The sequence below is a fragment of the Oncorhynchus keta genome, chromosome 21 (genome assembly GCF_023373465.1).
Source record: "Oncorhynchus keta strain PuntledgeMale-10-30-2019 chromosome 21, Oket_V2, whole genome shotgun sequence".
Lineage (NCBI taxonomy): Eukaryota > Metazoa > Chordata > Actinopteri > Salmoniformes > Salmonidae > Oncorhynchus > Oncorhynchus keta.
Genome location: NC_068441.1, coordinates 26,492,822 through 26,506,680, shown reverse-complemented (window position 1 = coordinate 26,506,680; position 13,859 = coordinate 26,492,822). Strand labels below are relative to the sequence as shown.

Genomic DNA, 13,859 nt, shown 5'->3' with positions numbered 1-13,859 from the left:
GGTCACAGTTGTAAATGGAAACTTGTTCTCAACTGGCCTGGTTAAATATGTATTTATTTATTTATTTATTTTAAATAGATTTTTATTTATTTTAAATAGATTTGTATTTATTTATTTTAAATAGATTTGTATTTATTTATTTTAAATAGATTTGTATTTATTTATTTTAAATAGATTTGTATTTATTTATTTTAAATAGATTTGTATTTATTTATTTTTAATAGATTTGTATTTATTTATTTTTAATAGATTTGTATTTATTTATTTTTAAATTTATTTGTATTTATTTATTTTTAAATTTATTTGTATTTATTTATTTTTAAATAGATTTGTATTTATTTATTTTAAATAGATTTGTATTTATTTGTATAGATTTGTATTTATTTGTATTTATTTATTTTTAAATTTATTTGTATAGATTTGTATTTATTTGTATTGATTTATTTTTAAATTTATTTGTATTGATTTATTTTTAAATAGATTTGTATTTATTTATTTTAAATAGATTTGTATTTATTTATTTTTAATAGATTTGTATTTATTTATTTTTAAATTTATTTGTATTTATTTATTTTTAAATTTATTTGTATTTATTTATTTTTAAATTTATTTGTATTTATTTATTTTTAAATTTATTTGTATTTATTTATTTTTAAATTTATTTGTATTTATTTTACATTTATTTGTATTTAATTTTAAATTATTTCAAATAACCTCAGGCCTGGACAATTATTCTCCATGGAGGGCCACATTAGAATATAATTTTGCTAATGAGGGTCAGAATTATATTACAAGATTTACATCATGTGTATGGCTGTGTTGACATATCTACTGTAAATCACACCCAGATATGCTACTTATTTTTCTTTTTTAACATGCACAGAAACAAACCACATCCATGTTCTCCTTTTGGTAGGCATTTTCATTATTAAACATTCAATGAACTACACGGAGGGAAAAGTACACTGCATTCAGCACCACGGACAGAACTCTTGTTAAAGGGTATGCACAAAAACACAAGAAGGAGGGGGAGCTAAACATTACATTTAAACTACTCAATCAATGTGAGGAGTGAAGTCTCTGATGGGTATTGACTAGAGCAGTGAAGTCAGGTATAGTTTCTGACGTCGCTATGGTCAGGATTGCTGAGAGGTGAGTCAGTAAGAGATGATCTGTGCCTTGACTTGTTATATTTCATCACTAAAAATGTCTGTTCACATACATAGGTTGACCCAAACATCTTCTGAGCATGACTCCTAATATTTGGAAAGTTTTGTTCATCGAGATATGCATAGAACCTTGTCAGTGACATTGTTTTGAATAGTTCTCCAATCACTGCATCAGACCGAAGATCGATACGCTCAAGTTTCAGTTCAGTGAGAGCATTATCCACATTGAAGGTGAAAGGAGAGGAAACCAACAGCATGTAATTTTCCAACACTTTGAAATCCTCAAAACAACGAGAACTCACTGTTGAAAGCACGCAGCAGTGATGTATACTTCTCCCACTGGTCATCTGATAGGGAACACAGTAGAAGTGTTGGAAGGTGGGTGAGGTTGTTGGTTTCTACTTGGCGGATCAGGAGGAGCAATTTTCCCTTGAAGGCTTTGACAAGGCTGTACACCTGATGTGCAAAAAGGCCCTTTCCTTGTAGTTTGGAATCCAGTTCATTCATGAAATCCATTATGTCCACGGTGAAGGCAAAATCAGCCAACCATCTTGCAGTTGAGGGAAATCCACATTTTCCATTCATTTACAAAAACTCAGCAATCTCCGACTTCAGGTCCCACACCCTTTTAATCACCTTTCCCAAACTCAGCCATCTCATGTTTGTGTGGCAGGGGAGATCTGCACGACCCAACCTCTTCCAACAGTGAGATAAGAGCAAAATCTTCAAACCACAGGCAGTTTATGAAGTTTACCACTTTAGTGACTGTATCCACAACAACTCATTTTCAGAACACATTTACAGAGAACCTCCTGATGAATAATGCAATGCAGGAAAAAAATGTTATGATTTGGGTTCAGCTCAGCTACTTGATCTTGTATCCTTTTCAAAAGGCCAATGTTTTTTCCTGTCAAATTTGGGCACCCATCTGTGGTCACACTGGAGAACTTTTCAAAACTCAGTCCCAGCTTTGCCACACACTTATTAACCTCCTCCAATAAATATTGTGGTTGTGCTCTTCATTGACTGCACTGAAGCAAGCTCCTCTGGAATTTCAAAGTCTGAGGTTATGCCTTGTAAGAATATCAACAACTGCTCTGTGTCACCTGCATCACTGCTCTCATCCAGGACCAAGGAGAAATAGGTGAAATCCTTTACCTTGTCTTTCAACTGTTGTTCTCTGTGATGTCCTCAACACGCCGTGCCACTGTTCGTCTTGACAGGGAAACATTTTCAAACAGCTCTTTCTTGTCGGGGCAAAGTATTGCTGCAGAGTCAATTAAAAACATTCTTTAAATGAATTCGCCCTCAGTGAATGGCTTGCTATGTTTAGCAATTTTGTGGGAGAGTACACAGCTACCTCTCGCAATTCCGTCATTTGCTGAATGCAGTTTTGTGAAAAGTCCTTGCTGGCTTTGCAACTGAGAATGCAATGCTTTTGATGCACTTGCGTCTGCTCAAAGACCTATTCCTATATTTCCCTGCATGCTTCGTCTGGAAGTGTCGGGACAAGTTGTAGTCTTCAAGACAGAGATGCTCTCTTTGCACACTAAGCACACAGCTTTCCCCGATACCTCAATAAAGAAATATTTTGATGTCCACTCTTGCTGGAACACCCTACATTCATTGTCTACTTTCCTTTTCTTTAAAATCTTTGAAAAACTCAGGCCTGGCTAACCTGAACAGTCTGCACCTGTGGGGACTGGATGACCGACGACTGGATCACCCCCTGCACCTGGAAATGACCCCCAGGGAGCTGGACCACCGTCACAGGAGAGCCCCCCAGAGACATCTGCAAACAGTCAGATTAGAGAGTGACAGGAGTGAATATTCCATCCTGTACTGTCCTGTGGATTTTGTTTGATGTCCTGTTAAAAGTAGACTCAGTGAGATGACGTAGATGCAAAGTTAACAGTAGTGGGTACACACTTCCTAAACAAATGTAGTTATAGTTCATTCATTATGCTGGTCTGACTGGATCGTCACTTTCTATTTTCAAGGACCATCAATTTGTAATATTCTGAACAAAACAATTCCAAATATTTTACTTAGTAACAGTTCATGTAAGGAAATCAGTCAAATGAAAAATTAATTAGGCCCTAATCTATGGATTTCACATGACTGGGATTAGAGATATGCATCTGTTGGTCACCGATACCATACAAAAAAGAGGGGCGTGGATCAGAACCAGTCAATATCTGGTGACCGCTTTATGCAGCGTGACACATATCCTGTGGAATGTTGTCCCACTCCTCTTCTATGGCTGAGAAGTTGCTAAATATTAGCGGGAACTGGAACACGGTCGTACATGTCGCAGCAACAGCCTTCCACCTCCACCGGGGGCTGCATAGGGCAACCTGTCATCCGCATCTGAGGAGCATTCCACAGACACGAGGCCTACTCCAAACTATTCAATCAAATTCCTCATCATATTCTGTCTCTGTCATTCAGTTAAGCCTGTACTCGATTGAACTAAGAGCATTGAAGTGCAAGGCTCAATTCTCTGCTGTGTTGGTTCCGTTGCTTTCACGTTGTAGCAGCGTGAAGCACACTCGTGCACCTGTGCAGATACACTAACTGTGTCTGAGTGAAGTCTTGCTGCTCTCTCTGAGTCTGAGTCTATCTAGAGTCTGATCCATCAATACACACTGAAACCAGTGGAGGCTGCTGAGGGGAGGACGGCTCATAATAATGGCTGGAATGGAGCGAATGGAATTGCATCAAACCATGTTAGATACCATTCCACTAATTACACTCCATCTATTACTACGAGTCCCTCCTCCCTCCTTCCCAGTTAAGGTACCACCAACCTCCTGTGACTGAAACGGATAGGGCTGGGAATTGCCAGGGACCTCACAATACAATATTATCATGATACTTAGTTGCCAGTACGGTATGTATTGTGATTCTATATATACACAGATTCGATACTGTGAATTGATTGTGATTCCAAGATGGCCAAGATGGCACTTCAGTAGATAATGGACATTTTACATGCTCCTGACCAATTCTGCCATTTTTATTCTGAACTTTTTTTTTGTATATAATGTCTCCGCCATCTCCTATGATGGCAAAGATATTATGTATTGCCCTCTGTTCTATTGGCCTCTGTTCTGGTGGCGAATGTGCAGTCACTGGAGAACAAACTGGATGAACTCTGTTTGAGACCATCCTATCAATGGAACCTGTAATATTCTGTGTTTTTCACAGTCTTGGCTGAACAATGACATGGATAATATACAGTATATCTCGCAGATTTCTCCATTATTCATCAAGGCCGGATGGCAGCCTCTGGTAAAACTAAAGGGGGAGGGGTGTGTCGCTTTTAACAGCAACTGGTGCGTGATCTCCAATGTGAGGGATTCACTCATTATGCAGAGGGACAAGAGAGCCATGAGAAAACAAGTTTGATCAGTAATGAAAATAAAGGTGCAGGTTTTTGCACCATCCTGCTTACAAGTAAAAACTCAAACAGGAAGTACAAGTGACGCGCTCAATACGGAAGTGGTCTGATGACGCAGATGCTAAGCTACAGGACTGTTTCACTAGCACAGACTGGAATATTTTCAGGGATTCCTTTAACACTGAGGACTTCACCACTTCAGTCACCGGCTTCATTAATAAGTGCATCGATGACATTGTCCCCACAGTGACCGTATGTACAGTGGGGCAAAAATGTATTTAGTCAGCCACCAATTGTGCAAGTTCTCCCACTTAAAAAGATGAGAGGCCTGTAATTTTCATCATAGGTACACTTCAACTATGACAGACAAAATGGGGAAAACAATCCAGAAAATCACTGTAGGATTTTTAATGAATTTATTTGAAAATTATGGTGGAAAATAAGTATTTGGTCACCTACAAACAAGCAAGATTTCTGGCTCTCACAGACCTGTAACTTCTTCTTTAAGAGGCTCCTCTGTCCTCCACTCGTTACCTGTATTAATGGCACCTGTTTGAACTTGTTATCAGTATAAAAGACTTGTCCACAACCTCAGTCACACTGTCAAAGGACACCAGAAACAAAATTGTAGACCTGCACCAGGCTGGGAAGACTGAATCTGCAATAGGTAAGCAGCTTGATTTGAAGAAATCAACTGTGGGAGCAATTATTAGGAAATGGAAGACATGGAAGACCACTAATCTCCCTCGATCTGGGGCTCCGCGCAAGATCTCACCCCGTGGGGTCAAAATGATCACAAGAACGGTGAGCAAAAATCTCAGAACCACACGGGGGGGACTTAGTGAATGACCTGCAGAGAGCTGGGACCAAAGTAACAAAGCCTACCATCAGTAACGCACTACACCACCAGGGACTCAAATCCTGCAGTGCCAGACGTGTCCCCCTGCTTAAGCCTGTACATGTCCAGGCCCGTCTGAAGTTTGCTCGAGAGCATTTTTGGATGATCCAGAAGAAGATTGGGAGAATGTCATATGGTCAGATGAAACCAAAATATAACTTTTGGGTAAACTCAACTCGTCGTGTTTGGAGGATAAAGAATGCTGAGTTGCATCCAAAGAACACCTGTGAAGCATGGGGGTGGAAACATCACGCTTTGGGGCTGATTTTCTGCAACGGGACCAGGATGACTGATCCGTGTAAAGGAAAGAATGAATGGGGCCATGTATCGTGAGACTTTGAGTGAACCTCCCATCAGCAAGGGCATTGAAGATTAAACGTGGCTGGGTCTTTCAGCATGACAATGATCCCAAACACACCGCCCGGGCAACGAAGGAGTGGCTTCGTAAGAAGCATTTCAAGGTCCTGGAGTGGCCTAGCCAGTCTCCAGATCTCAACCCCATAGAAAATCTTTGGAGGGAGTTGAAAGTCCGTGTTGCCCAGCAACAGCCCCAAAACATCACTGCTCTAGAGGAGATCTGCATGGAGGAATGGGCCAAAATACCAGCAACAGTGTGTGAAAACCTTGTGAAACGTTTGACCTCTGTCATTGCCAACAAAGGGTATATAAAAGTATTGAGAAACTTTTGTTGACCAAATACTTATTTTCCACCATAATTTGCAAATAAATTCATAAAAAATCCTACAATGTGATTTTCTGGATTTTTTTGTTATTTTGTCTGACATAGTTGAAGTGTACCTATGATAAATTACAGGCCTCATCTTTTTAAGTGGGAGAACTTGCACAGTTGGTGGCTGACTAAATACTTTTTTTGCCCCACTGTACATACCCTAACCAGAAGGACACTTATAAGAAATCCCACTATGACTTCCGATGAGCCATCAAACAGGCAAAGCATTAATACAGGACTATGATAGAATCATACTATCCCGGCTCGTACGCTCATCAGTCTGCAAGAACCCACCACATCCATCATCGATTACAAATGGAAAACCAGCTTAGACCTGCCCAGTGGGGTGAGCCTATCAGACAAGATACAGTGCCTTGCGAAAGTATTCGGCCCCCTTGAGCTTTGCGACCTTTTGCCACATTTCAGGCTTCAAACATAAAGATATAAAACTGTATTTTTTTTTTTGTGAAGAATCAACAACAAGTGGGACACAATCATGAAGTTTTTACGTGTTATTTCTTACATTAGTACCCCAGGTCATCTTAGGTTTCATTACATACAGTCGAGAAGAACTACTGAATATAAGATCAGCGTCAACTCACCATCAGTACGACCAAGAATATGTTTTCCGCGACGCGGATCCTGTGTTCTGCCTTACAAACAGGACAACGGAATGGATCGCTTGCAGCGACCCAAGGAAACGACTACGAAAAAGAGGGAAACACGGCGGTGTTCTGGTCAGACTCCGAAAAAGGGCACATCGCGCACCACTTCCCAGTATTCTTCTTGCCAATGTCCAGTCTCTCGACAACAAGGTTGATGAAATCCGAGCAAGGGTGGCATTCCAGAGGGACATCAGACTGCAACGTTCTCTGCTTTACGGAAACATGGCTTACTGGGAAGACTCTATCCAGGGCGGTGCAGCCAACGGGTTTCTCCACGCATCGCGCGGACAGAAACAAACATCTCTCTGGTAAGAAGAGTGGCGGGGGCGTATGCCTCATGACTAACGGGACATGGTGTGATGAAGGAAACATACAGGAACTCAAATCCTTCTGTTCACCTGATTTAGAATTCCTCACAATCAAATGTAGACCGCATTATCTTCCAAGAGAATTCTCTTCGATTATAATCACAGCCGTATATATCCCCCCCCCAAGCAGACACATTGATGGCTCTGAACGAACTTTATTTAACTCTTTGCAAACTGGAAAACATTTATCCGGAGGCTGCATTCATTGTAGCTGGGGATTTTAACAAAGCCAATCTGAAAACAAGACTCCCTAAATTTTATCAGCATATCGATTGCGCAACCAGGGGTGGTAAAACCTTGGATCATTGTTACTCTAACTTCCGCGACGCATATAAGGCCCTGCCCCGCCCCCTTTCGGAAAAGCTGACCACGACTCCATTTTGCTGATCCCTGCCTACAGGCAGAAATTAAAACAAGAGGCTCCCACGCTGAGGTCTGTCCAACGCTGGTCAGACCAAGCTGACTCTACACTCCAAGACTGCTTCCATCACGTGGACTGGGACATGTTTCGTATTGCGTCAGATGGGAATATTGACGAATACGCTGATTCGGTGTGCGAGTTCATTAGAACGTGCGTCGAAGATGTCGTTCCCATAGCAACGATAAAAACATTCCCTAACCAGAAACCGTGGATTGATGGCAGCATTCGCGTGAAACTGAAAGCGCGAACCACTGCTTTTAATCAGGGCAAGGTGTCTGGCAACATGACTGAATACAAACAGTGCAGCTATTCCCTCCGCAAGGCTATTAAACAAGCTAAGCGTCAGTACAGAGACAAAGTGGAATCTCAATTCAATGGCTCAGACACAAGAGGCATGTGGCAGGGTCTACAGTCAATCACGGACTACAAGATGAAATCCAGCCCAGTCACGGACCAGGATGTCTTGCTCCCAGGCAGACTAAATAACTTTTTGCCCGCTTTGAGGACAATACAGTGCCACTGACACGGCCTGCAACGGAAACATGCGGTCTCTCCTTCACTGCAGCCGAGGTGAGTAAGACATTTAAACGTGTTAACCCTCGCAAGGCTGCAGGCCCAGACGGCATCCCCAGCCGCGCCCTCAGAGCATGCGCAGACCAGCTGGCCGGTGTGTTTACGGACATATTCAATCAATCCCTATACCAGTCTGCTGTTCCCACATGCTTCAAGAGGGCCACCATTGTTCCTGTTCCCAAGGAAGCTAAGGTAACTGAGCTAAACGACTACCGCCCCGTAGCACTCACTTCCGTCATCATGAAGTGCTTTGAGAGACTAGTCAAGGACCATATCACCTCCACCCTACCTGACACCCTAGACCCACTCCAATTTGCTTACCGCCCAAATAGGTCCACAGACGATGCAATCTCAACCACACTGCACACTGCCCTAACCCACCTGGACAAGAGGAATACCTACGTGAGAATGCTGTTCATCGACTACAGCTCGGCATTCAACACCATAGTACCCTCCAAGCTCGTCATCAAGCTCGAGACCCTGGGTCTCGACCCCGCCCTGTGCAACTGGGTACTGGACTTCCTGACGGGCCGCCCCCAGGTGGTGAGGGTAGGCAACAACATCTCCTCCCCGCTGATCCTCAACACGGGGGCCCCACAAGGGTGCGTTCTGAGCCCTCTCCTGTACTCCCTGTTCACCCACGACTGCGTGGCCACGCACGCCTCCAACTCAATCATCAAGTTTGCGGACGACACAACAGTGGTAGGCTTGATTACCAACAACGACGAGACGGCCTACAGGGAGGAGGTGAGGGCCCTCGGAGTGTGGTGTCAGGAAAATAACCTCACACTCAACGTCAACAAAACTAAGGAGATGATTGTGGACTTCAGGAAACAGCAGAGGGAACACCCCCCTATCCACATCGATGGAACAGTAGTGGAGAGGGTAGCTAGTTTTAAGTTCCTCGGCATACACATCACAGACACTGAATTGGTCCACTCACACTGACAGCGTCGTGAAGAAGGTGCAGCAGCGCCTATTCAACCTCAGGAGGCTGAAGAAATTCGGCTTGTCACCAAAAGCACTCACACACTTCTACAGATGCACAATCGAGAGCATCCTGGCGGGCTGTATCACCGCCTGGTACGGCAACTGCTCCGCCCTCAACCGTAAGGCTCTCCAGAGGGTAGTGAGGACTGCACAACGCATCACCGGGGGCAAACTACCTGCCCTCCAGGACACCTACACCACCCGTTGTTACAGGAAGGCCATAAAGATCATCAAGGACATCAACCACCCGAACCACTGCCTGTTCACCCCGCTATCATCCAGAAGGCGAGGTCAGTACAGGTGCATCAAAGCTGGGACCGAGAGACTGAAAAACAGCTTCTATCTCAAGGCCATCAGACTGTTAAACAGCCACCACTAACATTGAGTGGCTGCTGCCAACACACTGTCATTGACACTGACCCAACTCCAGCCATTTTAATAATGGGAATTGATGGGAATTATGTAAATATATCACTAGCCACTTTAAACAATGCTACCTTATATAATGTTACTTACCCTACATTATTCATCTCATATGCATATGTATATACTGTACTCTACATCATCGACTGCATCCTTATGTAACACATGTATCACTAGCCACTAACTATGCCACTTTGTTTACTTTGTCTACACACTCATCTCATATGTATATACTGTACTCGATACCATCTACTGTATGCTGCTCTGTACCATCACTCATTCATATATCCTTATGTACATATTCTTTATCCCCTTACACTGTGTATAAGACAGTAGTTTTGGAATTGTTAGTTAGATTACTTGTTGGTTATCACTGCATTGTCGGAACTAGAAGCACAAGCATTTCGCTAAACTCGCATTTAACATCTGCTAACCATGTGTATGTGACAAATAAAATTTGATTTGATTTGAAGTGGAATGACATTTATTGGGTATTTCAAACTTTTTTAACAAATCAACCTGAAATTGGGTGTGCAAAATTATTCAGCCCCCTTAAGTTAATACTTTGTAGGGCCACCTTTTGCTGCGATTACAGCTGTAAGTCGCTTGGGGTATGTCTCTATCAGTTTTGCACATAGAGACTGAAATTTTTCCCCATTCCTCCTTGCATAACAGCTCGAGCTCAGTGAGGTTGGATGGAGAGCATTTGAACAGCAGTTTTCAGTTCTTTCCACAGATTCTCGATTGGATTCAGGTCTGGACTTTGACTTGGCCATTCTAACACCTGGATATGTTTATTTTTGAACCATTCCATTGTAGATTTTGTTTTGGGTCATTGTCTTGTTGGAAGACAAATCTCTGTCCCAGTCTCAGGTCTTTTGCAGACTCCAGCAGGTTTTCTTCCAGAATGGTCCTGTATTTGGCTCCATCCATCTTCCCATCAATTTTAACCATCTTCCCTGTCCCTGCTGAAGAAAAGCAGGCCCAAACCATGATGCTGCCACCACCATGTTTGACAGTGGGGATGGTGTGTTCAGGGTGATGAGCTGTGTTGCTTTTACGCCAAATGTAACGTTTTGCATTGTTGCCAAAAAGTTCAATTTTGGTTTCATCTGACCAGAGCACCTTCCACATGTTTGGTGTGTCTCCCAGGTGGCTTGTGGCAAACTTTAAATGACACTTTTTATGGAGATCTTTAAGAAATGGCTTTCTTGCCACTCTCCCATAAAGGCCAGATTTGTGCAATATACGACTGATTGTTGTCCTATGGACAGAGTCTCCCACCTCAGCTGTAGATCTCTGCAGTTCATCCAGAGTGATCATGGGCCTCTTGGCTGCACCTCTGATCAGTCTTCTCCTTGTATGAGCTGAAAGTTTAGAGGGACGGCCAGGTCTTGGTAGATTTGCAGTGGTCTGATACTCCTTCCATTTCAATATTATCGCTTGCACAGTGCTCCTTGGGATGTTTAAAGTTTGGGAAATCTTTTTGTATCCAAATCCGGCTTTAAACTTCTTCACAACAGTATCTCGGACCTGCCTGGTGTGTTCCTTGTTCTTCATGATGCTCTCTGCGCTTTTAACGGACCTCTGTGGCTATCACAGTGCAGGTGCATTTATACAGAGACTTGATTACACACAGGTGGATTGTATTTATCATCATTAGTCATTTAGGTCAACATTGGATCATTCAGAGATCCTCACTGAACTTCTGGAGAGAGTTTGCTGCACTGAAAGTAAAGGGGCTGAATAATTTTGCACGCCCAGTTTTTCAGTTTTTGATTTGTTAAAGTTTGAAATATCCAATAAATGTCGTTCCACTTCATGATTGTGTCCCACTTGTTGTTGATTCTTCACAAAAAAATAGTTTTATATCTTTGTTTGAAGCCAAATGTGGCAAAAGGTCGCAAAGTTCAAGGGGGCCGAATACCTTCGCAAGGCACTGTAAATGTCTTCTATGCTCGCTTCGAAGCACACAACACTGAACCATGCATGAGAGGACGATGCGGCCGAAAGGCCAGATGGATTACCAGGACACATACTCAGAGCATGCGCTGATCAGCTGGCAAGTGTCTTCACTGACATTTTCAACTTCTCCCTGACCCTCTCTGTAATACATACATGTTTCAAGTAGACCACCATAGTCCCTGTGCCCAACAACGCCAAGGTAACCTGTCTAAATGACTAGCCCCGTAGCACTCCCATCTGTAGCCATGAAATGCTTTGAAAAGCTGGTCATAACTCACATCAACACCATCATTCCAGACAACCTGGACATATTCCAATTGGAATACCTCCCCAACAGATCCATAGATGACATAGGGCTGGGCAATATGGCCAAAAATATCCTATCACATTCTACAAATGTTTTTACAGTACGCTATGTTTTTTTAATAATAAAAAATGTATAAATATGCTTAAGTAGTTCATGACCATAGGGTGGAACACAAGTGATTTCAAATAGGGCTTTCTCCATTTGTTTTATACAGCTCAATCCAACAACAAAAAATATTTATACAAATTTATCAATTTCTGCACTTTTATCATTACCACACTGGTGCCCCACAGATGCATAGTATGGGCAAAAAATATAGGACTAGTTAAGTGGTGAAATGTTAGAATCATGGAAATATAATTATAAATCCAATTCTATAGTTGGAAAATAGTGGGTAGCAGTTTAAATACATTTGACATGACCACGAATGAATAAGTCAGGGAGGAATTATTGACAGTTTAGGAACCAAAGTGTTGGTCAGGGTTTCCAGGGGACCCTAATTAGATGTTACATAACATGTTGTTTTCTTACCTCTTGTATGCTAGCTAGCTAACACATTCATGCTTTGCCTATTCCTCTCTGATTTGGAAGATACCGTTGCACAAACATGCTTATCTAAGCCTACACAAGCACAGGTACAAGGCTGTATTGGCTAGCTAAGTTTGCTCTGACTTAATTTGCTATAACTTACCAAATGTACTAACTAGTGATCAGCATTAGCGGCTAACAATTTATTTGAGCTAAAACTAGCTAAAAAAATAAACGGACAATAGTTTGCAGACAGTAAGAAACACAAACTAAGTGTAATTGTAGATGGCTTGTAGAAAGCAGCATCGATGTCACCATCTTTCTGCATCTGACCATGCAGACTCCAGAATGAACAAAGAACGTGCTCTCTCCTTGAGTGACAGGGGGCAGGGCTTGGTGTGGGAAGCAGCAGGAGGAGAGGGAAAAATACAACTCAAGTAGCCATCGGAGTAAACTATAAAAAAAGGACATTACATGCGCCGGAGTTACATATCACAGTTAACAAAATAAACATTGAAATACTGTTATAGAAGGTAAGGTAAAAACCCAAACCGGTTCCTGCATCAATACCGGTATATAGTAAATTAAAAAGGTATACCGCCCAGTCCTAAGATGACGCAATCTCTATTGCACTCCACCTCCCACCTGGATAACAGGAACGCCTACAGTATGTGAGAATGCTGTTCATTGACTACAGCTCAGCGTTCAACACCATAGTGCCCTTCAAGCTCATCACTAAGCTAAGGACCCTGGGACTGAACACCTCCCTCTGCAACTATATCCTGGACTTTCTGACAGGCCGCCCCTGGTGGTGAGGGTAGGTAACAACACATCCGCCATGCTGACCCTCATGGGTACGTGCTTAGTCCCCTCCTGTACTGTTCACCCACGACTGTGTGGCCATGCACAACTCCAAAACCATGAAAGTTTTCTGACGACATGACATTGGTAAGCCTGATCACAGACGATGAGAGCCTATAGGGAGGAGGTCAATGACCTGGCAGTGTGGTGCCAGGGCAACAACCTTTCCCTTAACGTTAGCAAGACAAAGGCACAAGGGAGTTTTTCCTAGCCACCATGCTTCTACATCTGCATTGCTTGCTGTTCAGGGTTTATGGCTGGGTTTCTGTATAGCACTTCGACATCGGCTGAAGTAAAAAGGGCATTATAAATACATTTGATTGATCATGGACTACAGGAAACAGAGTGCGGAGCACACCCCCATCCGCATCGACGGGGCTGTAGTGGAGCGGGTTGAGAGCTTCAAGTGTCCACATCACCAAGGAATTAACATGGTCCACATAAGGCATGACAACGCATTTGTCCTCAGGAGGCTTATAAGATTTTGCATGGGCCCTCAGATCCTCAAAAAGCACTACAGCTGCACCACTGAGAGCATCTTGACTAGTTGCATCATCA

General features: G+C 42.5%; 1 protein-coding gene across 4 annotated transcripts in view; it reads right to left on the bottom strand.

Moving 5' to 3' along the window:
- LOC118372677 (cyclic AMP-dependent transcription factor ATF-1-like) overlaps window positions 1-13,859 on the bottom strand; it is a 33,177-nt gene that overhangs the window by 7,509 nt on the left and 11,809 nt on the right. For 3 of the 4 annotated variants that reach the window (XM_035758629.2, XM_035758626.2, XM_035758628.2), the window contains exon 2: window positions 2,848-2,961. In XM_035758629.2, coding sequence (XP_035614522.1) covers window positions 2,848-2,961 — 114 coding nt within the window. The remainder of the gene's footprint in view (window positions 1-2,847; window positions 2,962-13,859) is intronic. The other variant, XM_035758627.2, reaches the window with a different exon arrangement.